This window comes from Crinia signifera, chromosome 4, assembly GCF_055691185.1.
Source record: "Crinia signifera chromosome 4, ASM5569118v1, whole genome shotgun sequence".
In the NCBI taxonomy this organism is placed as follows: Eukaryota; Metazoa; Chordata; class Amphibia; order Anura; family Myobatrachidae; genus Crinia; species Crinia signifera.
Genome location: NC_139220.1, coordinates 205,170,814 through 205,195,816, shown reverse-complemented (window position 1 = coordinate 205,195,816; position 25,003 = coordinate 205,170,814). Strand labels below are relative to the sequence as shown.

At 42.4% G+C, this 25,003-nt stretch overlaps 1 protein-coding gene across 6 annotated transcripts in view; it reads right to left on the bottom strand.

The window, feature by feature from the left end:
- The window catches only part of VPS13C (vacuolar protein sorting 13 homolog C), a 270,747-nt gene that overhangs the window by 98,565 nt on the left and 147,179 nt on the right, over positions 1–25,003 (bottom strand). For all 6 annotated transcript variants that reach the window (XR_014473471.1, XM_083183522.1, XM_083183524.1 and 3 more), the window contains 10 exons: positions 19,196–19,500; positions 15,853–16,000; positions 15,417–15,525; positions 15,082–15,215; positions 14,755–14,911; positions 13,956–14,035; positions 10,233–10,292; positions 9,791–9,956; positions 6,987–7,103; positions 3,106–3,209 (listed from right to left, as the gene is read on the bottom strand). Coding sequence is in view for 5 of the 6 variants with exons in the window: in XM_083183522.1 (XP_083039648.1) it covers positions 3,106–3,209; positions 6,987–7,103; positions 9,791–9,956; positions 10,233–10,292; positions 13,956–14,035; positions 14,755–14,911; positions 15,082–15,215; positions 15,417–15,525; positions 15,853–16,000; positions 19,196–19,500 (1,380 nt within the window). In the remaining variant the exon portion in view is untranslated. The remainder of the gene's footprint in view (positions 1–3,105; positions 3,210–6,986; positions 7,104–9,790; positions 9,957–10,232; positions 10,293–13,955; positions 14,036–14,754; positions 14,912–15,081; positions 15,216–15,416; positions 15,526–15,852; positions 16,001–19,195; positions 19,501–25,003) is intronic.

The following is a 25,003-nucleotide window of genomic DNA, read 5'->3' as shown; positions in this document are numbered from 1 at the left end:
CTCTTTTTTTATTTTTTTCTATTATTTTTTGCCTGCCGCTAAAGTCCTTATGGAGTACTGCAACCCCATCAGAAGGCCAACCAAAGAATTGTTTGGCTAGAAGTGCTGACGGAGGAGACCTTTGATTCCTGCTTATCCTAAGGAGCACCTACAATGTATTACCTACTTGTCATTCTTGAATAGCCATGTGATGTACACTATGACATTGCGTGTAAGCAGAGGGTTCTCTATGGTTGAAAACCTCCAACCAGCAGCTTAAAAAAGGCTCAGACAAGGCTTTTACTTCCAAAACCCTCATTCATCCCATAATCCACAATTACAACGTAAACCATAAACTGTACCATAATAATTTCGGCCATATGTACTTCAAAATTCCCCCACAGGCAACACAAACACTGTAAAATACATGGGCTCGTATTCAATGCGGCCTGGCGAGGGGGTTAAACGGTGGAAATCACAGAAAACAAGCAATCCTTGCTGTTTAACCCCCGCACCGGCCGATCACACTATTCAATGTTCCAAAGGAATCCGGTTCCCAAAAACAGCGAGGCTCGTGGCTAATGCATGGAGCCTGCTGCATTTAGCCGAAAGTCTTGCTGTCTCAGTGGACGCATACACAGATTCCCCCTTGCTCCAAAAATGGAGTGAGGGGGAATCGGCATATGCAAGGCAGGCACGGATTCAGAGGGGGGCGAATGGGGCAAACAAACACTCTCTGAAGCTACCTCCTCCCACCCTCTCCCTGGCCGGCTGCTAGCTTTTGTCAGTGGAGGGAGTTCCCAGACGCAGGTCGCATTAGATGCCTCTACTACAATTAATCAGCATAATTTGTAGAGACTGCTTTTATCTTCTCAGCATCTCCAGTCCACAGTGCTGATAAGAGGTGGACAAGGAATTCAGGAAGTTTACCAGCACGGTAACAATACTTTGCATAACACTAAACCTGCTTTAACATTCTCCCATGCACTTAATGCTTTTGACATTATTAAATACAATAATGTTTGTAAGGATGGGTACTTGTTTCCTAGCATGGCCACAATCGCGGGCATCGCGGGTAATTTTTAATGGTCTGCGATGCGACCGACGCGATGCCCGCGATTTCCCATTGAAAAAGTCAAAATCGCGTCGGTCGCATCGTATGCGGCCAAAATAAGCATAAGATGGTACCGACGCGATGCCCGTGATTTCCCATAGGGAACAATGTAAAATGCCTCAATTTTACCAAATCAACATAGGGAACTATGTTAAATGGGCCAGAGACTCCAAAAAAAACCCCTGACCAGTGAAATGGCCCCCCAAAAATAGTTAACGCCACCCCACGATCAACATGAACCCGAAGCGTGGCGAGCGCAGCAAGCCTGCGAGGGGCGGCGGTACGCGTCCTCTGACCTTTTCATACCCCCACTATCCACGTCGGCATGGAGTTGAGAATAGATTAGTGTGGCGAGCGCAGCGAGCCACCGAGCCCGAAGCGTGGCGAGCGCAGCGAGCCCCGCGAGGGGACGCGGATACCTGTGAAGCCCGCGAAGGGATGCGTTTACCTGTGAAGGTATCCGCGTGCGCTCGCCTCGTTGCGCTCGCCACACTAATCTATTCTCAACTCCACGCCGACGTGGATAGTGGGGGTATGAAAAGGTCGGAGGACGCGTACCGCTGCGCTCGCCACGCTTGCCACGCTTCGGGTTCACGTTGATCGTGGGGTGGCGTTAACTATTTTTGGGGGGCCATTTCACTGGTCAGGGTTTTTTTTTGGGGTCTCTGGCCCATTTAACATTGTTCCCTATGTTGATTTGGTTAAATTGAGGCATTTTACATTGTTCCCTATGGGAAATCGCGGGCATCGCGTCGGTCGCATCGCATGCGATTTTTTAGCCCGCATGCGATGCAACCGACGCAATTTTTTTACCTGCGATGCCCCAGATCAAAATCGTTGTGGCCGTGCTAGGAAACAAGTACCTAAGGATGTAATGAATATAAATAAAAATATTATAATCTTTAAAATCTATTTACCATAACTATTGACAGGAAATATACAGCAATAAATAACAATCACATATCTTCTACAAATAATTTCTTGTTTTTGTGTTTTTTTTTCCATTAAAGGATGAAATCAAATATATAAAAGCAAAAATGTGTCTGTCCTTCTGTCTTTCTATGCAAATTCACAGTTTACAAGGGGACAGTTTTTTCTTCCCAAATGTTTTTATTAAAGCACTTCTAAACACATGCAGGAAATGTACATCTTTAAATGTAAATTGAATATAATGAACAAGGTGACATTGTGCAAGTATGTAATAACGTGGAGTACATCAATATTTTGGATTAAAGAATGACATAAGCTTTCTTCATATCCTTTGATTGCGTGGATTTGTGCGATAACATGAATAAAACATTGAGGGGTAGATTTATGAACTGACGATCAGGGGAATATGCGCTATCCCCGTGCCCTATGGTAGGGGATAGCGCTTCCCCTGATCTATGACACCCGCTGAGCGTGTGTCTTACGTGCGGCAGGAGGCATAGTGCAGCTACAATATTTTGTATTGTGAACCTGCCTCCTGCCTGATTATGAACGGTCAGCACCACTGACCTTTCCGCCGCCTGCAGCTATCGACTTCAACAGCTGCAGGAGGCGATGCCCTATGCCTACAGCAGGGACAGCGCTGTCCTTGCTGCTGGCTCTGAGCTGCGCTGGGGATCTTGCGTGAGTAGCGAGATCCCACGCATGCCCAGTCAGCCGGCCAGGGGGGAAGGAGACGTTAATACTGATGCGCTGTCTCCAGGAGGGGACATCGCCGGATGGGGGGGGGGGGTAACGCTCCCCCCGCTTCGGCCGGCAAGATGTTGATATATCTTGTCGGTGTCCCCTCCTGCTTCGCCTCGAAAGGGACAGTGATATGATGTGAGGAGGGGAATGGAGATAGCATGAACCCACACACAGCTATATAGTGGCAGTACTAGTGTTCCCCAGCAGCACAGAGTATATCAAGAGATAAATTAACGAAAAACTATAATTCTAATTTACCATCCTCATCCTGTAGCGAAACACAGGTATTCAACTAGTCATGAATAAAATGTGGTCTTCAATTTATGTTTCTGGTTTACCTTTTGGTGAATGGTCTTAGGATCCACATTGATAACAACAATGTCTCTGAGGCGGGCAAACAGATCTTTTTTTTTGGCCTGCACAGCAAAAGATGCATCCATACCTGACAGCAGATAAAGAGATAGGATAAATGATACACAATATGCACAGTAGGGCGGAGTGAAAAAACTGAAATTGAGAAATTCAAAATCGGCTAGTGTGGGAAAGTTGTGACTTGACCTGAATAAGAAACGTGCAAAAGCATTTTGATCTGACTCAACATCTTTTGTTCTGGCAAGAGGCCTGAAGTTTCACTTTTTAGGTGAAAATAACGAAACCTATGAAGATGCTCCAATCTAGTTATAATTATGTCAGGATGTCTTAGAGTGGTTCATTAATATACTTTAGCATAGTAAAAAACAGTACGAGCTTGTCCTAGTGCAAAGTGAATGACTGGCGGGAGAAAAAATCCCTAATAATTGACCCATTTTCATGGTCACAATTGTGAATATTGTGTGTTTTCTCCTGAACGTGTTTATAATAGAAGAAGCACAAATACTCTAAATGGAATTTCAGTGACACTGTGTGAAATATAACACTGCATAATGGCCCTTAATCAGACCTGATCGCAGTACAAATTTGTTTTCAAAATGGGCAAAACAAATGCTGCATTGCAGGTGGGGTAGATGTAACATGCGGAGAGAGTTAAATTTGGGTGGGGTGTGTTGAAGCTGAAATCTAAATTGCAGTGTAAAAATAATGCAGCAGGTATTTACCCTGCACAGAAACAAAATAACTCAACACAAATCTAAAAGTGGCCATACATCTACAGATCGATTGTCAGATCTGGCTGGTTGGAACAAATACCTGGTAATATCTGAATGACAGTTTTTGGCAGTTTTCCAGCATTTCAAAGCAAAGTATCAGCATTTCAAAGCATCCATTACCAGTATTTTGTTCCAAACAGACAGATCGGACAATAAATCTGTAGATGTATGGCCACATTAACTCCCTCTGCACATGTTACATCTGCCCCACCTGCAGCTGCATTACAGCATATAATTATGCCAAAGATAAGCCAATATATTAACAGTTAAATACATTGAAGTGCATTATGCTGTAATAAGTATTGCTGATCAATCCTGCCTAGCAGGGCCGTCTTTTTGTACGGGCTTAATGGGCACTTGCCCAGGGGCCCCAGGTGTATAAGTGCTCTATGTTGATAGCTGAGGATCCCCTTTTTCCAGGGATACCAGAATTTTGAAAATCGGCCCTGGGGAACTGCAGATATCCAACTTCAAAGCAGCAGTCCACATCCGACCTGTTAATTACAATTTCCAGTCATATTTCTCAGGTTCTCTCTGACACTAGCGGCTTGTCTCTATCATGCCCAGAACCAGAGATATCAGCCTTCAAGCAGCCGGTCCCTGCTCCAGCTCTAAACGTCTGGTGTAGTTTTATATTTTTGTCAATGGATTGCTCTGGCTCCTGATCTCTGATGCCCAAGTTCCCAGCACCTCCTAAAAGTTAGGACTCTAGGTTTTTATACTAGGCTAAGAAATCTATTTCCAGATAATGGCGATATCTGCAGTCAAACAAGCTGCCCTTCCACCGGAAAATGACGAATATTAAGCCCACTCCATTATCCAACCGTCCCCTGTGTATAAAACACCCCCTACCTCCCTGGAAGTCATTTACAAGGGACCCTTCATACAGCTCAGTGCCCCCCTCCACACGTTAGTGTTCTCCCTCCCACCACCTGTGCAGTAAAGGAGTAATTAGCAGAAGTTACTGCTCCAGGTCCTACATGTTGAATGGAAGATAGAGCACCCCCTGCCACCCGTGGGACATCAAAGCTGCTGCTGATACCACCCCTAGGAGGGGAGAATTGGTAAGGGCCCCAGTGCATTGCTTTGCCCAGGTGCCCACACTGCTGTTAAGACGGCCCTGCTGCCTAGAAATGAACACAGTGATTGGCATATATGTACTGCTGGACACCACTCATAGAATGATTAACCTGTTATTTTTTGAATCAATGTTCTTGTTTTTTTTCCCCTAAACATTAGATGTATTTGTTTATTTATTTATTTACAGTTTCTTATATAGCTCAGCAGATTCCGTTGCGCTTTACAATAGTAGACAGTGATAAAACAAACTGGGTAATGACAGACAGACTTGGGGGTTAGAGGGCCCTGCTGCAAGCTTACAATTTATTACATCATAATACACTTCAACGTATTTAACAGTTAATATATTGGCTTATCTTTGGCATAATTATATGCTGTAATGCAGCCCAATCACGTTCCCAGTATAGGGGATGCAACACTGTTTTTCTGTCAATAAACAGAAGTGATATGTAAAATGATACATTAGACAGTTTACACTGTTACTTGTAATACTTATTGTAACAGTTACTGTTTTTCAATAACAGACTGCAACAGTTATTTCTTATTTATATACACATGATTGTCTATCTTTGTATATGCACTGTAAAGAGAGCAGCATGAATCCAATTTCATGTAGTTCAGTGACACTGTGTGAAATATAACACTGCATAGTGGCCCTTAATCAGACCTGATCGCGGTACAAATTTGTTCTCAAAATGGGCAAAAAAATGCTGGACTGCAGGTGGGGCAGATGTAACATGTGCAGAGAGATTTAAGGTGGCCATACATCTACAGATTTATTGTCCGATCTGTCTGGTTGGAACAAAATCCTGGTAAAAGATGAGAGCAAATGACAGTTGACCATTTGCTTTGAAATGCTGAAAAACTGTCATTCAGATATTACCAGCTGTTTGTTCCAACCGGCCCAATCTGACAATCGATCTGTAGATGTATGGCCACCTTTAGATTTGTGTGAGTTATTTTGTTTCTGTGCAAGGTAAATACCAGCTGCATTATTTTTACACTGTAATTTAGATTTCAGTTTCAACACAGCCCACCCAAATTTAACTCTCTCAGCACGTTACATCTGCCCCACCTGCAAAGCAGCATTTGTTTTGCCCATTTTGAGAACAAATTTGTACTGGGATCAGCTCTGAGTAAGGGCTATTATGCAGTGTTATATTTCACACAGTGTCACCGAAATTCCATTTAGAGTATTTGTGCTTCTTCTATTATAAACACGTTCAGGAGAAAACACACAATATTCACAATTGTGACCATGAAAATGGGTCAATTATTAGGGATTTTTTCTCCCACCAAAGTCATTCACTTTGCACTAGGACAATCTCGTACTCTCTTTTACTATGCTAAAGTATATTAATGAACCACTCTAAGACATCCTGACATAATTTTAACTAGATCGGAGCATCTTCATAGTTTTCGTCATTTTCACCAAAAAAGTAAAACTTCAGGCCTCTTGCCAGAACAGAAGATGTTGACTCAGATCAAAAAGCTTTTGCACGTTTCTTATTCAAGTCAAGTCACAACTTTTCCACACTAGCCGATTTTGAATTTCTCAATTTCTGCTCCAACTTCAGGTTATTAACTTGATAAATGAACAGCTGGTACATTCAAATCAGCAAATAAAAACCAAAGTAAAATTGAAAAAACTTTACCAATGTCCTTTATTTCTACTGCCCATTCTTCACACTCACTTGCTTGCTTTATTCATTAGCAAAAAAAGAGTGTTCTGATTTTTGTTAACTAATACTAAATTACACATTTGTCTATGAGAACATTTGCATATATTATACAGTATTAGTAGACTTGCAGAATTCTATTTTTGGTAAAATACAGTACTGTAGGTGTTGTTTACCAGGTCACTCTGCCATGCGATGATGTGAAAAGTGCTGAAAACACCTCTCTTGTGGACTCAAAATATTAAGAACACATTGAAACCTTGGACTGAGAAATGAACTGAGCAGAATGTACATTACATGCTGTTATAATCTTACCTTGGATTTTAATATCAGCAATGTTACATATTTCATCACAAATAAAAATATTGAAGGCATTTAATGTGGCTTTAAGTTTCAAGTCAAAAATATCATCCTCTGTCGAGTCAGATACAACTGAAACAAAAGGGAACACATTTTATATTTTAGAAATTTGTTATAGCTTTTCTTCTAAAGTCTAAAAACAATTAAAATAATGGAATGAACGCAAAACATGTTGTGTAACATATTATATTTAAGTATTAAAGAAGAGACAAAAACAACTTTTTCAAAACAAAAATCGGTACTTGTTTCCTATCTGGGCGGGCATCGCGGGTACATCGCATGTCATTATAATGACATGCGATGCGACCGACGCGATTACCGCGATTTTACATAGGGACCAATGTTAAATGTCCCAATTGACCCGCGATGACCGCGATTTACCATAGGAAGCAATGTTAAATGGATCAATTTCCCCAAATTATCATAGGGAACAATGGGAAATGGGGCAAAAACACCCCTGAACATAAAAATGTCCCCCCAAAAGTAGTTGACGCCACCCCGCCATCAACGTGAACCCGAAGCGTGGCGAGCGCAGCGAGCCCGCGAGGGGCGGCGGTACGCGTCCTCCGACCTTTTCATGCCCTACTATCCACTAGGGCGTGGAGTGAGAATAGAATAGTGTGGCGAGCGCAGCGAGCCACCGAGCCCGAAGCGTGGCGAGCGCAGCGAGCCCCGCGAGGGGACGCGGATACCTTCACAGTTATACGCGTCCCCTCGCGGGCTTCCCAGGTGTCCATGGCGACGCGGACACCTGGGAAGCCCGCGAAGGGACGCGTTTACCTGTGGAAGGTATCCGCGTGCGCTCGCCACGCTTCGGGCTCGGTGGCTCGCTACGCTCGCCACACTATTCTATTCTCACTCCACGCCCTAGTGGATAGTAGGGCATGAAAAGGTCGGAGGACGCGTACCGCCGCCCCTCGCGGCCTCGCTGCGCTCGCCACGCTTCGGGTTCACGTTGATGGCGGGGTGGCGTCAACTACTTTTGGGGGGACATTTCAGTGTTCAGGGGTGTTTTTGGCCCATTTACTATTGTTCCTATGCTGATTTGGGTAAATTGATCCATTTAACATTGTTTCCTATGGTAAATCGTGGTCATCGCGGGTAAATTGAGGCATTTAACATTGTTCTCTATGGGAAAATCGCGGGCATCGCGTCTGGCACCCGATTTTTTATCGGCCGCGATGGCCCCGATTTTACCCCCGATTAAAATCGTGGGCGCCCAGATAGGAAACAAGTACCCAAAAATCACTTAACTGATACGCAGATATGACATTTGCCTGGGTACAAGGTCACCAAAAGATAATTTAAATATAAGCCAAGGGAATTGACAATAATACAACCACGTAATCTGTTCTACGATATCCAAAAGTGTTTTAATGTGCATACACACTAGATGAAATACTAAAAGATGTGCTCGATAACAACCAGACATAACATTTCTGGGCACATCCTCAAGTGCAAGGGTGAGCAATAAGAGGCCTGTTGATGAACTACACATCCCAGCATGCCTTGCCTTAGTTTTGCTGGTTGGACGTGCTGAGAATGATGCAAGTCATGCTGGGATGTGTAGTTCATCAACAGCTCTAGGGCCGCTTATTGCCCAGGCCTGCGTCTAGTGTGTGCACACTATGCCACTGAGGACGCAAAATCCTCTGCTGAGGACATCGTTATTACTTCCCCTGCTGATGCCCGTTGCCGGTACGTATGGACTTGCTGAGGACGGCACCACCGCCGGGTATCATCGCTTACAACATTGGTTCCCAACCCTGGTCCTCTAGTACCGCCAACAGTGCATGTTTTCCAGGTTACCCAGCAGGTGCACTCATTATTCAGTCACATTTTAAAAGATCCGCAGGTGGAGCTAATTATTTTGCCTGTGATTTTGTGTGGAGACCTGGAAAATGTGCACTGTTGGGGGTACTTGAGGACCAGGGTTGGGAACCACTGTCTTACAACCAGGCTGGGTACACGTATACTCTAATGCAGGGCTGGGCAATTGTGGCCTTCCAGATGTTGATGAACTACACATCCCAGGATGCTTTGCATTAGTTTTGCTATGTGGCCATGCTGAAACTGATGCAAGGCATGCTGGTATGTGTAGTTCATCAACATCTGGAGGGCCGCAATTGCCCAGCCCTGCTCTAATGTATATGCAGCATTAGAAGAGAACCAGCACTATATACTGACAATTTAATACCATTTAAACGTTTTTCAGAAAGTTATGCATTACATTGGCACCCCACAATAATGCATCTGGTGGATGGCTCATGCTGACCTTCCCATTGTAAACCAAATGCTTGTGTCAACCTTCCAACCCTGTCGACCTTAGCCATGTTGACCTATTTCAGGCTTCGGCCTAAGCCCTGTTGACCTTCAATGGTCGACCCAATGCCTGAAGACGAGGGGGTAACCGCAAAATAATGGAATAAGGAATATTTTGTTTTCAGTTGTAAAAGACTGCAGGGGTGCCGCTTAATTTGTTTTGCATACTACTTAAGAATTTAATTGGACTTTGGGAAGGCACCGCAACATTTCATAAAGCTACTTTTAAGCTTTTATTCAATAAATACCATTATTATAAGCATAGAAAAACCTTGTAGTGTGAATACGTAAACTAAGAATCCCAAATAATTCATTTTAACTATAAGTGAATTAGATCCCTTGTTAACCAACAAGCCAATCAGTTGGCTTTGCAAACAGCCTTGCAATGCCTGGCTTGCCACCAGACACAGCCATGCCTGGCTAACTCTTCCACTTACCAGCACTTGGTTTAACGTCTAAGTTTTTGTCTTCAATACTTGATTTGGATTCCTTTGCTACCTCAGCCACATGGGCCTCTCCAGACGGAACAGCAGAAGACAGGAAGTTTATCAAGGAAAGCAAGGCTTGAGTGTGAAGGACCAAGTCTAGTGAAGACATGAAAACCTGAAGAAAAAAGCATAACCATATTATTTATTACAAATCATAAAGAACAAAAGATTTGCAATAACCTTTAACCAGTTTAAAGGAAATGAATAAAGTTAGTATTGTATGCAGTTTAGGTTCTTAAAGGAATATATACATTAATTGAAATACAATAGAATTACAACTACAAAATCACTATTTGATGGATTAAAATGAAAATTACTCATTGTAACATTATTAAATTGATCTGCCATACACAAAGAGAAAAACACTTTTAAAATATTCTTATATACTCACACTTAAAGTCTGCACAGTATTGTTGTGAACGGTTTTAAAAGCCGGCCCACTGCGGTCAGCCTGAAAAGATTTACATAGGTAATCAGTTCACCCAAACATTTAGCTAACCAGACCCCTTCTACTTAAAAAAGCACACTTTCAAGAAACAGTATTCGCTGTCAACTATGCAAAAAAGGAGTAGATTTGTACATATTACTAAATCCTTTTCCCAAATGTTTATCAGGGTACAGAGGTTACCTCCGCCCTCTAGAAGGTAAGGCACTGGAAGTAAAGGTAATAGATGTGCTGAAGGCCTTAAAATCCAACACAGGCTGAAAGGACCCATTTAATTTGGGAACTACAAAAAATTTTACTTAAATTAAAATTATGCAGGGGTATAGGCAGTGGTGACGGAGCCTGGCATTTTAAGAACACAAAGCCTGAATTTACCCATCCCCTGCCATACCAGAGCAGCCTCTGCAAACCCACAAAGAAAGCCAGAGGAGGAGACTAGAAACAAAAACAAAGACAGCAGACTAGAGCTAAAACCAAAAAAGACAGCATGCATAGTAGAAGGAGGTGTCCAGTGTCCCCCAATGGATTCACAGAATTGTATTGTTCCTCTATGGTCAAGGTCCCATGGTAAAAAAAAACACCATATCTGCATGGACAGAACATATTGCAATAGAAGGTAGAGCAATCTCAGATAAAGGCAGCAGATATACCAGGCCACTATGCATAGTAGCGGCAACAAATTGGCCAGTTCAGTGTAGACAAGAAGAGCAAGTAAGCAAGGAAATTGGTCAGCCTACAGTCAGAAAACAATTAGGTGATCAAAGAGGAATAGTGTAGCGGTATTTGTGGTGGTCCCAGAGGGAACATCTAAGGGTAAAGGCTGGAACATAAACCTCAAAGAACTAAACCCTACAGGAGAAGACCCAGTAGAAGAATAACAGTAGAAAGTGCTCCACCTATGGGACCCCTGGAATAAAATAAAAAGAGGAGGATTGCACCCAACAGTCCCTGAATCAGAGAATATAAGACCATGTGGTCAGAGGACAACAGTCTGAATAGAAAGCTCTGCTGTAAACCAGAAATACCTTAGGGGGTAAGCAATGTGCCGCTGCTATTTCCAACATGGGAAATAGCGGCGGCTCCCTATTCAATGCTGTCTTTTGCGTCAGCTTCGATGCGGGACAACGGCAGAACGGGCCCGACTTTAGAACCTGTCGGGCCCGTTCTGCCGATACCGGTCATTGATTGACGCGATCCCGGCCGCAGATGGACAATCCATGGCCATTTTCGTGATCCCAGCCATGATCCCAGATTGCATACCCCCCAATATTTAGCCTCTGCTTTCTCACATTAGGGGGAGGGGCCCTAAACTGCACACCCTGGACATATGAGGTGCTACCTGCTGAGACCTGTAGAGCAGCAAGCAGGAGGAGGAGTTTGCAGGTGCACACTAAATATAAATGCTAGACTTTTTAATATCATTGTTATATTGCATTTCTGAGGTTATTAGCAGAATGATTGCCATTATTATCGGCTTGTCCACCACATCCAGGTTACCTCAATAGGACATGTCCCTAACACTACTCTGAGACAGGTCCAGGGCACAGGACCCCCCAGGCCAGCCCAGCAGAACCACCCCATGGCATCACATTAGTGTGAAATTAAAGTGATAGTAAAAGGGATAGTGGAAATTATATGTGATAAGACTTACCTAGGTAAGAGGTAATAATAAATGTGGAGGGTGCTACTATACTAAACCTGGGGTAGCCAACCCTAGTCTCCTCACAGAATCACAAGTGAGCAAATTAGCTCCATCTGTGTATCTTTTAAAATGTGTCAGTGATTAATGAGTGCAGCAGCTAGGTTGTCTGGAAAATGTGAACTGTTGGTAGCTCTCGAGGGCCAGGGTTGGCTACCACTGCACTAAACAAACTAAAGGGGTGATGGAAAGCACCCAGACCACCTGTCCCAGAATGTTTTTAATGAGGTTGGAGTCCAACATTCAAGACTGCACACTTCAGTTTGGCACTATGAGGGTAAGTCCTACTATACATATATGCTGAGTGGGACTGTGTTTGGGGCGCAGGGCTCTTTGGGCTGCTCCATGGCATCATATCGTACACACTTTCCATCACCCCTTTAGTTTGTTTAGTATATGTGTAGCACCCTCCACATTTATTATTACCTCTTACCTAGGTAAGTCTTATCACATATAATTTCCCCTATCCCTTTTACTATGACTTTAATTTCACACTAATGTGATGCCATGGAGTGGTTCTGCTGGGCTGGCCTGGGGGGCCCTGTGCCCTGGACCTGTCTCAGAGTAGTGGTAGGGACTTGTCCTATTGAGGTAACCTGGACGCGGTGGACAAGCCGATAATAATGCCCATCATTACGCTTTCTCACATTAAAATGGATAGAACACAGATTACTTGTGAAAACAGTGTTCTCAAACATTCAGGGAGCAGGAGAGGTAGGGCGTTTAAAGGGTGAAACTATTCTTCCAGTGCTGTACCTCAACAGATTGGAGCTTATATATTCTTTGTGCCCCATTATTGCTAAAGATCATTGGGCAATTGTTTTTACTTATTGTTCATTGAAATGTGCCTTTCTATTAAAATGTTAATAATACATCTATATGGCAAACAACAGCATTCATAAGCACTAAGTGGTATACAATACAGTCTCACAACAACAAAAAAAAAAAAAGTAAATCACCATAGAAACCACTACAATTTGTGACGCACTGCTTCTGCTATTATTATCTTAGTCATATTTAATTGTAACACATGTTCATGAACACAATTAAATCACAATCTTGTTTAAGGTCATAAAACAGGGAAATGTGAAAAGAAAGAAATTGAGAAAATTTAAAAAAAGAAAAAAAAAGAAAAAAAAAGGGAATGACGGCCACACACATGGGCACTAGCATTTGAAAAAAAAAATTACTTAAAATTCCCAATCTCACTCTAACAGTGTCTAGGTCGACATGGACAAAAGAATGACACTTGCGAAAGGTTGACATGCCAAAGGTCTACACAGAAAAGGTTGACAGGAGTTTTTGATATAGATATACACACACACACACACACACACACACATTTCTTTTTAAATCGACTTGTAGAATATAACAGATTTTTGCCGGAAGCATGGAAATCGCATGAAGTCATGCAAGGGGACGCAGCACATTAATATTTGGCCTATGTCGACAGACACCAAAAAAAAAAACTTGTGTCAACAATTCATATGGTGACCTTTTGCTTGTGTCCACCCATTGTCCATGTCGACCCTTCTCACATGTTGAACAATAATATTCAACCTAATAATCCACACCCTCTTTGGACAGATTAACCAAATGTGTGCAAAGTCACCCATCTGCCCACCTTCTCAGGAAGAGGGAAAAATCTTATGAAGTCTGACTGGTACCAATTACCATATAGAATACATTTCTAAGAATTCCATTTAATCAATGTGGACATAGGTAACTTTGCCACATTTTATTCTTGTAATGTTCCAGGGATCTTTACCTAGGGTCATCCCCAAATTCTCCTTCCAACTATGCTCAAACATGATACAAAATTAATATAATACCCTTTCTTGTAGGGGGGAAACGGAATAATTTTTTTAAAACAATGGTCTAAAATTGACAGATAAGATCTAGATAAGGAGTGTATATCAGATTTAATTTGTAAATACTGTACACATTAGTTAATAAGAGACTGAAAAAACCTTTATATATTTCATTTGTAGAAGATTTTCATTGGTGCCACCAGAAGAATTGATAAGAAGCAGAGATCCTCCGTTGGGACCTGTGTGAGAATAGTAAATAAAAATAAAAAAGAGCTGAAACATGCCTTCAGAGTCATCCCACAAGTAAAACCAAATCTAATGTATTTTAACATGTTTAAAACAACAAGCATACAAATTCTGTTATTACATTTATGAAAAACTAAATATAATCCTCATACACTTGTCCGATTTGGGCTGAAGTCACCCGATTCCGACGTATCAAGCCAAGAAATCAAGTGAAATCAGCCTAAATCGGATGTGTTTGACATCTGGTCCGATGTGCAGTCCAGTGCACATCGGATGTCAGATTGGCAGATAAGATGGGTTGGAAACTAACCCATCAGCTTTTTAGCACCTGCGATGTATCGCATCCGATCAGGTCTGTAGATGTGTGCCAGCAGTATCACTGCTGGCACACATCTATAGTCTGTCTTGCAGGTATGCACCAGCAAGAGAGGTGCTCTCCTCGCTCTGCATCCCACTGGTAACACGCTGTGCTGTGGTAGCAGCGAGATGGCAATGAGTTTACAAAACTCCCATTCAAATGAATGGGCGGCTGCTGATTGGCTGACATCTCTCAACCATGTGATTTATTGCAAGTAAAAAAAAAAGCACATAGAGGGCCTTCCCGGGGAGCTGCAGGGAAAGCTGAATGTAAATCAGGTCTGACTTGTCCTTAAGACAGATTAATTAATATACAGTAGCTCAACATTATGACACTTTGCACTTAAATTCTCACCTGGGAACTCATTGCATGTCATGCTGATCTTTTGGAGATACAAAGTTGCTTTCATTTCATGGCTACCAACCCTGGTCTCTGCTCCAAGTTTTGACACCTGAACAACATGGAGAGGGGGAGCACTTCCTCTCACCGGCCTCATCAACTTGACCACAACCTGTGTAAATAGGACTGGTGTCAATCATATCTACAAATCTGGTGAAATAAATAGGCTTGTAAGTTATAATGCGGTCAAACTAAAAGTACACACAGACCGTAATAAAGATTTAACAGCAATATAGTACATCATAATTGCTATCCTCTTATTATACAGATAACTAAACATGCCTCTTTAATTTCAAAATTAAGTAGAAGACTTAGTTCAGCTGATTTTGCTGCTTCAGGTCCTGATGAGATTTCACCAATCGGTTTCTTAGTTGTCACAGTGGCTTGTAATAACTCCTGCTTAGATTTTGCACTTTCTGTAACAAAATGAAAGGAAACAAAGGATTCATAAAGTTTGTATAAAAAGTGTACGATAAAATCATTAGTTAAGCAAATAAAAATAAATGTCATTGCAAAAATACATCTGTACTACATTTCTATCTATATTGCCAGCTATGTCCTTTATCTACTATAATCGTCATATTGAATATGGTACCAGTGTGCCTGACCATACATACCAATCCGGCCTGGTGTTTTCACTGTTTCTATGGAGCCTTCTCTATCTTCACCAAGATTTTCCACCAGGACACTGAACAGCACACGTAAATCCTCCTGGCTCAGCCAGACCTACAAGTTGAGGAAGACAATAAAATAAATACATATTGTATTGAGCAATCGTGTGCATGTGTGTGTGTGTGTGTGTGTGTGTGTGTGGTGTGTACATACATTTTATTATCTTAAGGTGAAACACACATTGTCAATAGAAGCCTCTTTCAGCATACTGCACATTGCAAATTAATGCAAGACTATCACCATGATCACCTACAGAGTTAAATTGTGGGAATTGGTGTGTCAAAGAATATGCTGTGTTCTGAATGAATGCTTTTAGACAAAACCAAATGCAAAGAAAAACATTTGAAAGCCTTATCTCTTCTCTGCACACTGTAGACTCACATCCATGGTATTGAGATGTCCTTTCACTTCCAAGCCAGGAATCTGATGGTACCAGGTTGCTGCTAGATTCCGTTTTACTGACAGACAGAGATTAATAGGATGGAGAATTTGGATGTCTGTGTCAGATGAAGTACTGTGTAAAACGGTCCTAAAGAAAAATGTAAGGAAAAACCTCTGTAATCACATACATGTAAACGGTTTCACTCTATACAACCCCATACAGATTATATCTATCTCCAACTACCATGATTGAAATAAAAGTAGAAAAAGAAAATAACCTAAACGGTTTACATGTTTTAGTCATCACGTCGGGCAAAGTGCGCATGGCCATAGTTTTAGGACCCTAGCAGCGTACTGTCAGGAGCCATATTCTGATGTAGAGTAGTATAGACACACTATATTGGGGCACCTGCATATGAGCATTAATATTGCATTGTAGCCAGAATAAAGGGACATATTCAATTCAGTCCGTTTTGTTTTTCCGGCTAGGTTTTCAGTCTTGTTTTGGCTATGAAGTATCACTTTTTTTTTTAAATTCCAAACAAAACAGGCAACGGAGTAAAAATAGTCAAAGAAGGCCACAGTTTTCAACAAAAACGCAAGGATTGCTAATTTGCTGATCCACGTGTTTTTCGCACTTAGCAGATCTTTTGATAGTCGAAAAATCAGCACTTTAATTGAGTAGTATGACCTTAAAAACGTCCAAAAGTGCAAATTACAAATGTAAAAAAACTTGGCATCTGATAAAAAAAAAAAAATCAAATATATTATAATAAAGCAGGAGTAGGGAACTTTTTTATCTCTAACCCAAAATTATATTTAGACACAGTGACGTTACCCCCTTGATTTGAAAGGAAGGAAATCATACAATTGTAATACACACTGTAACCCCAGACATTGGTGATATATCCTGCTAGTACGGTACACAGCCTGGCAGCCATTGATGATGATTACCCATAGTTGCCGACTTTTACGCTGCCCTCTCCGGTAGAGGGCAGCGTGTCAGCTCACTGATGTAGGGGGGCGGGGTCATCACCGGGAGGGGAAAGGGCGGTTTGGGTGTCTATTGGGGTGTGGCTATAGCAAACACGTCATTTTAGCCCCGCTCCCCGCAGTGCAATGTCAGTATTTCAGTCGATCGCGTCATTTGACCTGCGGGAACCCCCCCCCCGAGTGGGGGTTCGCGGTGATGGGGGGGATATGCGTGAGGGTTGCCCACCTTTCCGGGGGTCCTGGAGGGGGACCCGATTGCAGGGAACCTCCCGACCATTCCGGGAGGGTTGGCAACCCTGTGATTACCATGTATGGCTGTGTGTGGTACAAAGTTTGTACCACACACAAACTAAAATACATTGTAATCATCATCATCAATGGCTACCAGGCTGTGTGTGGTATAGCCATTGATAATTTGACGTCCAGGCAACTATTAGTGTCAGTATTTCAAGATGATATAGTGACAGTCTGTGCAAATTTTGGTACTCTTTACCTAGAACGGCGCCCGCGATTTTGATCGTAGGCATCGCAAGGTAAAAAATCGCGTCGGTCGCATCGCATGCGGCCAAAAAATCGCATGCGATGCGACCGACGCGATTACCGTGATTTTACATAGGGAACAATGTTAAATGGCTCAATTGACCCGATTTTACATAGGGAACAATGTTAAATGGCCCACAGACCCCAAATAGCCACCCTGGGCCCCCCCAATTGTTAACGCCACCCCGCGATCAAGGTGAACCCAAAGCATGGCGAGCGCAGCGAGCCTGCGATACGCGTCATCCGACCTTTTCATACCCCCACTATCCACGTCGGCGTGGAGAATAGAAAGTGTGAGAAGTGCGCAGCGAGCCAGCGCGCCCGAAGCGTGGCGAGCGCAGCGACCCCCGCGAGGGGACATGGATACCTGTGAAGCCCGCGAGGGGACGCGGATACCTGTGAAGGTATCCGCGTGCGTTCGCCACGCTTCGGGCTCGGTGGCTCGCTGCGCTCGCCACACTTTCTATTCTCAACTCCACGCCGACGTGGATAGTGGGGGTATGAAAAGGTCGGAGGACGCGTAACACTGCGCTCGCCACGCTTCGGGTTCACGTTGATCGTGGGGTGGCGTTAACAATTGGGGGGGCCCAGGGTGGCTATTTGGGGTCTGTGGGCCATTTAACATTGTTCCCTATGTAAAATCAGGTCAATTGAGCCATTTAACATTGTTCCCTATGTAAAATCGCAGTAATCGCGTCGGTCGCATCGTATGCCATTTTTGGCCGCATGCGATGCGACAGACGCGATTTACATTTTAACACGCATTTCTATGTAAAATCGAGGGCATCGCATCGGTCGCATCGCATGCCATTATAATGGCATGCGATGTACATGCGATGCCCGCGATGGGCGACGTTCTAGGTAAAGAGTTCCCAAATTTTTTCCCTAGACAAGAGATGGAAATACCTTGACAGGAGCCTATGACCAGGCAAAGTCATGTGCATGTGGCATCACGCAGGGAAGGGTATTCTACACAAGGGCCTTGTACACTACAGTATAGCTCCCTGTTTATTCAATCCCGGGATTCGGGATTGAAAAACTGTCAATCCCGGTATTCCCGGGATTGGCCTCCTGATATGCCCAATGACTAATATATTACCTCTAGCCATGCGGTGGAGGAGCTGTGTGGCGGCATGCGGTGGAGGAGCTGTGCGGTGGAGGAGGCGAGGTGCCTTGGCTGGCCAGGTAGGAGGTGGGTAACTCTGTGTCCGGGCAGACGCAGCGGCGTGGGAAACAGTGTGTGGCTGCGTGGCGTGATCAGTCACACCACGCTGCGCAGCCACATAACCTTGTCACCAGGCAGTGCAGCGTGATGTTAAAGGTCACGTTGCGCAACCACACAGTGTTCCCACACCGTCACGTCTGCCCGGACTCCGTTACTAGCCTCCTACCCAGCCCGCTCAGTGGAGCTTCCAATCCCGGGATTTAAATCCCAGTCAAAAATGCCCTAAATCCTGGGATCCCGCCAAGCCCCATCTCGGGATTGGCATCCCTACTACAGTACTGTAACACACTGCCTGACATGCATATAGAATCTATATATAGATTCTATATGCAATTAAATTCCTGGGTGGTAATGAACGGTTGCGCTGCCGAGACACAGCTGGGCATGCATATAGATTCATATGGCAGCGAGACCGTTCATTACACCCCAGGAATTTAATTTTTACCCCATATATTCCATGACCACTGTAACAGAGATACTTGCCTATGCCAGCAGACTTATTAACACATCAGAAACCAGAAAAATGAATCATAATATCACTGCTCGTATATCACCACTATTGAAAACAAATGAGAGACCACTTACCGTGATAACTTGAACTGAGTAAGATTTATTGTCATGCAGTCTATGACTGGGGGAATTTGCTGGTCACTGCAGGACACAAGAGTAAAGGTATTCTGTATTTTAAGCAATCCCAGATCTGCCACTATGGCATTATTGGATGTGGAAGATTGAGGGATGACAATAACGGGAGCTTTAAGGTGAATATCCATCAATAGTCGAAAACTCCTCTCCGCCAGCCCCTTTACACTCGTGGCGGCACGTTGTGCAGCTTGTGCTGTAGCCGCACTCACCTTCTCTTTAGCAACTTGAAAGTTATTTATGAAATTCTGAAATAGAATACAAAATAAAATTGGTAGGAATTCTCTCATTGAACAACAACAAAAACTAAAATAAAAGTGATTAACAGTTCCTGCCATTGAAATGTTTAAAAACTATTTCTACCACTAAGACAATCTTTATAGATAGCAATCAGAACTCAACAAACCCAAAAACAAGGTCATAATGATTGTCAAAAAATTAGTGACGAGAGCTTGGCTACAATGATTATTTATGTGTAATTACATGTCGCGGTTGTCATATGTACTCTTAACTTTGGAGTATAGCGAGATAAATTAGTCGAGATAAATCACACAAAAATGGCAGTTTTCAGTGCAAAAACCAAGCTGAAATGCCAGTTTTACTGTATGTGCTGAACACATGGCCCATAATTCCAATCAAGGGAGTCTGTTGAATACCAACTATACAGTTCAGTAGATCCAGCTATACAAACAATGTATGAGTTTTACAGTACTCCGCACATTACACAAATTACTTCTGCCATCCTGGGAAAATAGGTTTTAATTTAGCCTAATGGTACTAAATAAAAATATAATATTTTTCAGAAAATCATTGAAATAAAATCTTCAAAAAAATATCTTTGCTAGGAAAACCTTATGATTTTTTTTTCTTATAGTGTGTAGATGTTTTACTAGATAATGTAGGTGTTATACTGTGATCTGATACCAGACACTCCTGAAATACCCCTAATTTGCAAATGACATGTGTTGGTCACTAATAAGTGCACATTGGTCTGGAGAAAAATGAGAATGGTTGGATTTATAAACAAGCCCTCTGATATATTTAATTGTTATGTTAGCAATAACCCCTGCCTTGCCAGATAGATCATCAATCACTTTAGGGAACTAGACAGCAATGCTTTATATTTGTATTTGAAAAGAGAATTGGTAGTTTCAATTCAAGTATTGCACATTATGATAATCGCTACATCTTCTTTAGTTTCAACAGTACTTTCGGTTTCTGGATGTCAGTTCCTTGACAGAATGCACCTTACTTACAGGGCGGGCGCCCTCTCATAAGGGTATGAAGGCCATTTAAGGTATCTCAGGTATTTTGGCTTTATGCTGTTGCTACTACTATGAAGTTTAGTCTTGACAAAGGTTATATACATACTGACATGTCGACATTTGACTTGCCATTGGATATGTAAACAATAAGCCACTGTCTCAGATGCTCTGGTGACAGTCTCTTATGGTGTGTGCACATGGGTACAAATCACCCAGAGATTCTGACTATATAGTCAGAATCGCATCGGTATCGCCCGCAGATTGCAAGGGTTTTAACCCTTGCGATCCAGATGTGCGCTCCCGTATCGCACGGCAGAAAGTCTTGCTGCCTTGACTATATAGTGCAGATCTGCACTATATTGTCAAAATTGTATGCCATCGCATGCATGCCGTGCAATGCGATCTGATCGCATCAGGGATAGCAACGCATATCTCACCGTGTGTGCACACCATAACAAAATATTTTGTATACATATTATGTTATCCATATATTTTTAGATTAATAATATATTTGGTACTTATGTAGTATCTGGGCTGCCGATTTTTTGATTGTATGCCTTAAGTTAAGGCATACAATCAGATGCGATGCGATGCGATGACCCGATTTTTCCATAGGATTCAATGTTAAAATGGACTGAGTCCATTTTAACATGAAATTCAATGGGAAAAAGGGGTCCTTTTCATACCCCTACTATCCAAGTGGGCATGGAGTTGGATATAAACCTGTGGCGAGCGTAGCGAGCCACCGAGCCCGAAGCGTGGCGAGCGAAGCGAGCCCCGCGAGGGGACGGTATTCTGTGTCCCCTCGCGGGGCTCGCTACGCTCGCCACGCTTCGGGCTCGGTGGCTCGCTACGCTCGCCACAGGTTTATATCCAACTCCATGCCCACTTGGATAGTAGGGGTATGAAAAGGACCCCTTTTTCCCATTGAATTCCATGTTAAAATGGACTCAGTCCATTTTAACATTGAATCCTATGGAAAAATCGGGTCCATCGCATCGCATCGCATCGCATGCGATTTGGTCGGGTGCGATGCGATGCGATGGACCCGATTTCAAAATCGGCAGCCCAGTTACTACATAAGTACCATATATTTATATAAATATATTACTACTTATTTATGTATTTACAGTTTCTTATATAGCGCAGCAGATTCTGTTGCATTTTACAATTGTAGACAGTGATAAAAGAAACTGGGTAACAACAGACAGACTTGGAGGTAAGAGGGCCCTGCTGCAAGCTTACTTTGATGTGTACTCATAAATCATTGCTGTAGAAATGCCAAAAAGCACATCTTAGCACTCTAGGTCCTGTGAGACTACTAGCCCAGCACAATTTTATGCTGATTAATTTGATATGTGACGCTTGCATATCTCTGTGTGACGCAGTCTTTGGAAGTGCTACAATGTATCAGCCATAGCTTTTCTACTATTCTACTGAGCATCCGATAGCGACTCAGTGGCACACAGCTAAACAAGTGCCGCATATTAAATTAATGAGTACAGGCTCTTTGTGCATCCTAGTCACATCGTGCTGAGCCGTAAGACTGTTTTGGCCCCTCCAAAAAAAGAAAATAGCAGAGTTACACGGTACCTAGCAGCTCACATGCACATGGCATCTTGTGTTGCATGGCATATTCAGACTAGATATATGAGAATATATCTTTAGAAACAGCACTAAAAATATACTGTACAGTTATTTACTCTCACGCAGATAAATTAATACGCTCTATGTTTTGTTACTTTGATTGTTGTGCCTACTTCTAATGTCTGCTGTAGTGCTTTTAGCATAGTGTGGTCTGTATATCAGCACTGATATGCAAACCAGACCCGTGCTAGAAACACCACAGCAGACAGCGACACCCCAGGCAGGGAACAGGAACAGCATGGGTTTTCAAAGATAGCGGGTGCTAGAATGAACAATAAATGAGGAAACAAACAAAAAACAAACAGACATAAGCACCACCACATATCACTCATCACATTCTCAATTGCACCAAAATGTAATATATCATAAAGGCCTGGGTCTGTAGTCCCATTATTGATCCAGCTCCAAAAGACAGTATGATCACAAAGTAATAACTCCAGAGTAACAAAACACCAATATCTTTCACATAAATGGTGATTTTGTGAGAATAAATAAAACAAGCAGTTCAAGGTGTACTGTTCTGGAAGGAAAAGCCTACAAGCATATTACTAGAAGCTGACAGAACAAATTACCTACACACTATGAAAGAACATGTTTTACACTTGATAGCAAACTGTATGTAAACACAATAAAGAACTAATTTTTTAAGAGCAATGTGGAAACGGGAAATACGAAAACATTCTAATAAACCATAATTGTTAATACAGGATAAGTATAACAGCGTAGGAGTGCATTTCTCTAATGGAAGCATCTAAGAGAATACATCTTGCTTTTAATTTATTTTTACAGTAACCGCAATACGTTTCAATGCCTAGTAAAGCCAAGCATAATAAATTCTAAACTATTAATTGCTCAGTTATAAAAATGTATTTGCAAAAGCAATTAGAATGTACTTTGAAAATTTACAAATACATGTTGAATCATACTGATTTTTCTTATTTCTTGCTTTTCAACTTGCAAAATGACTCACAATTTATTCCATGTCGACGTTTCAACCCTGTAGGGCCGTTATCAAGACCGACAAAGTTGTTCAGTGTGTCACCAGAGCAAGCCAGGCCTACACTGATACTGCAGTAGAGTCCATATATACCTTAGCCAATCAGTGATAATCACATATAATTAAATCGAATAAAGCAGCTGTGTAGGAGTGGACTACCCCCAGCAGGACCCATCACAATGTAATCCACTATGCAAGCCCTATCCTGCAGTGACCGCACACATGCAGGGGCGTAATAAGCACAGACATAATGTTACTAACGGGACAAACACATAGATTACATGGCCGTGTATAGTACAGAGTCCAATGCAGGAGCCAGCGTGTCCATGTGTCCTGAGATTGCCATAGTTTCACAGCGATACCCGGAACCAGACAGATGCGGCTCAACTGCGTTCCACCATCTATGGATACCCGCAGGGATCATTGCTGGTCACATGATCATCTCACTGTCTTGGGCAATGCGGCCGTGTATTACTACAGTGGGCACCCGGAACCTGGGATGCGTGTCATATGCGTTCCAGCATAATCTATCTCAGAAAATAGATAAATGAGATAATACCTGATCCTACCATTATAAATGGCGGTGTCCGGTAATTATATTGGCTTGATTAGAGCAGCCACGGCATGGTATAGTATTATTATGGACAGTGGGGGCATGTGAAATTAGCATATTATACCTGTGATATCAGGTCTGCTAAGAGGTATACATATGTCCCAACCCAAAACACAGCTAAGACAAATAATAAAGATATAAAACAGAATAGTACTAATAAAAGGATTCACTTCACCAATATATATGAGCTCTATAGCAGTGTACAATTATGGGTATGGATTTAGGGGAATCCACTCCAAACTAAGACTATAAAGCAAACAATTAAAAACAAGACTCAGTGTACACGTGACACAAACCATACTGTTCATCAGAAAGGCACACTATAGTCTATACCACCAAGGTCTCTACTTTTAATCCTAAGTATAAAGTCATTAGTGTAAAAAGATATTTAAAGCGTTATTTTCATTTAGTGCCTCACGCTTCTTAAGGATGCGTTCTCGGTTGCATCCACGAGGGAGTTTGGGTATATGGTCAATTAGCATACAGCGGAGGGATGTAATTTGGTGTTTATGTTGGAGAAAATGTCTTGCAACGGGCTTGTCAGTGCTTCCCGTTGATAAGGCTGACCTGATCGAAAGCCTGTGGTTGGCCATCCTCTCGCGAAAGTTTCTAGTTGTGAGTCCAATATAATACAATACAATCCACATGGACAGGTTAAGAGATATATAACATGATCCATGGTACATGTGAAAACCGGATTTTAATCTTCTTCCCTGAGTGCGGATGTGGAAATGTGGAACCTGTTAACCTAGACCTGCATGTAGTGCAGGAAGTACTTTTGAAGCACTCCAATTTGTTATACATTAACCAGGAATTGCTGTTGGGAGATGGTCGCAGTGTTGGACGCATAAGGAGTTGACGCATATTAGGACCTCTCTTGTAAGCAAACATAGGAGGTGCTGTGCATTCCAATTTCAACAAAGGATCCGAATTCACCAACGGACAATACTTTTTCAATAAATGTCGTGAGGTGTTGGAGGTATGGTTAAATGAGCTCACAAAAGTCATTTGTTCTTCTTTTCGTAACTGGTCACTGTCGGCACTCTCTGTGTATCGTTTATAAGCCTTGATGACACACCTTTCAATGGTGGTGGGTGAGTACCCTCTCTGGAGGAAGCATCTGCGCATCTCATTTGGTTGTATATCCGTATATTTAGCTGAACTGTTAATTCTCAGAACTCTTAAGAATTGTGACACTGGCAGACTCTGCTTCAATGTTGCAGGATGTT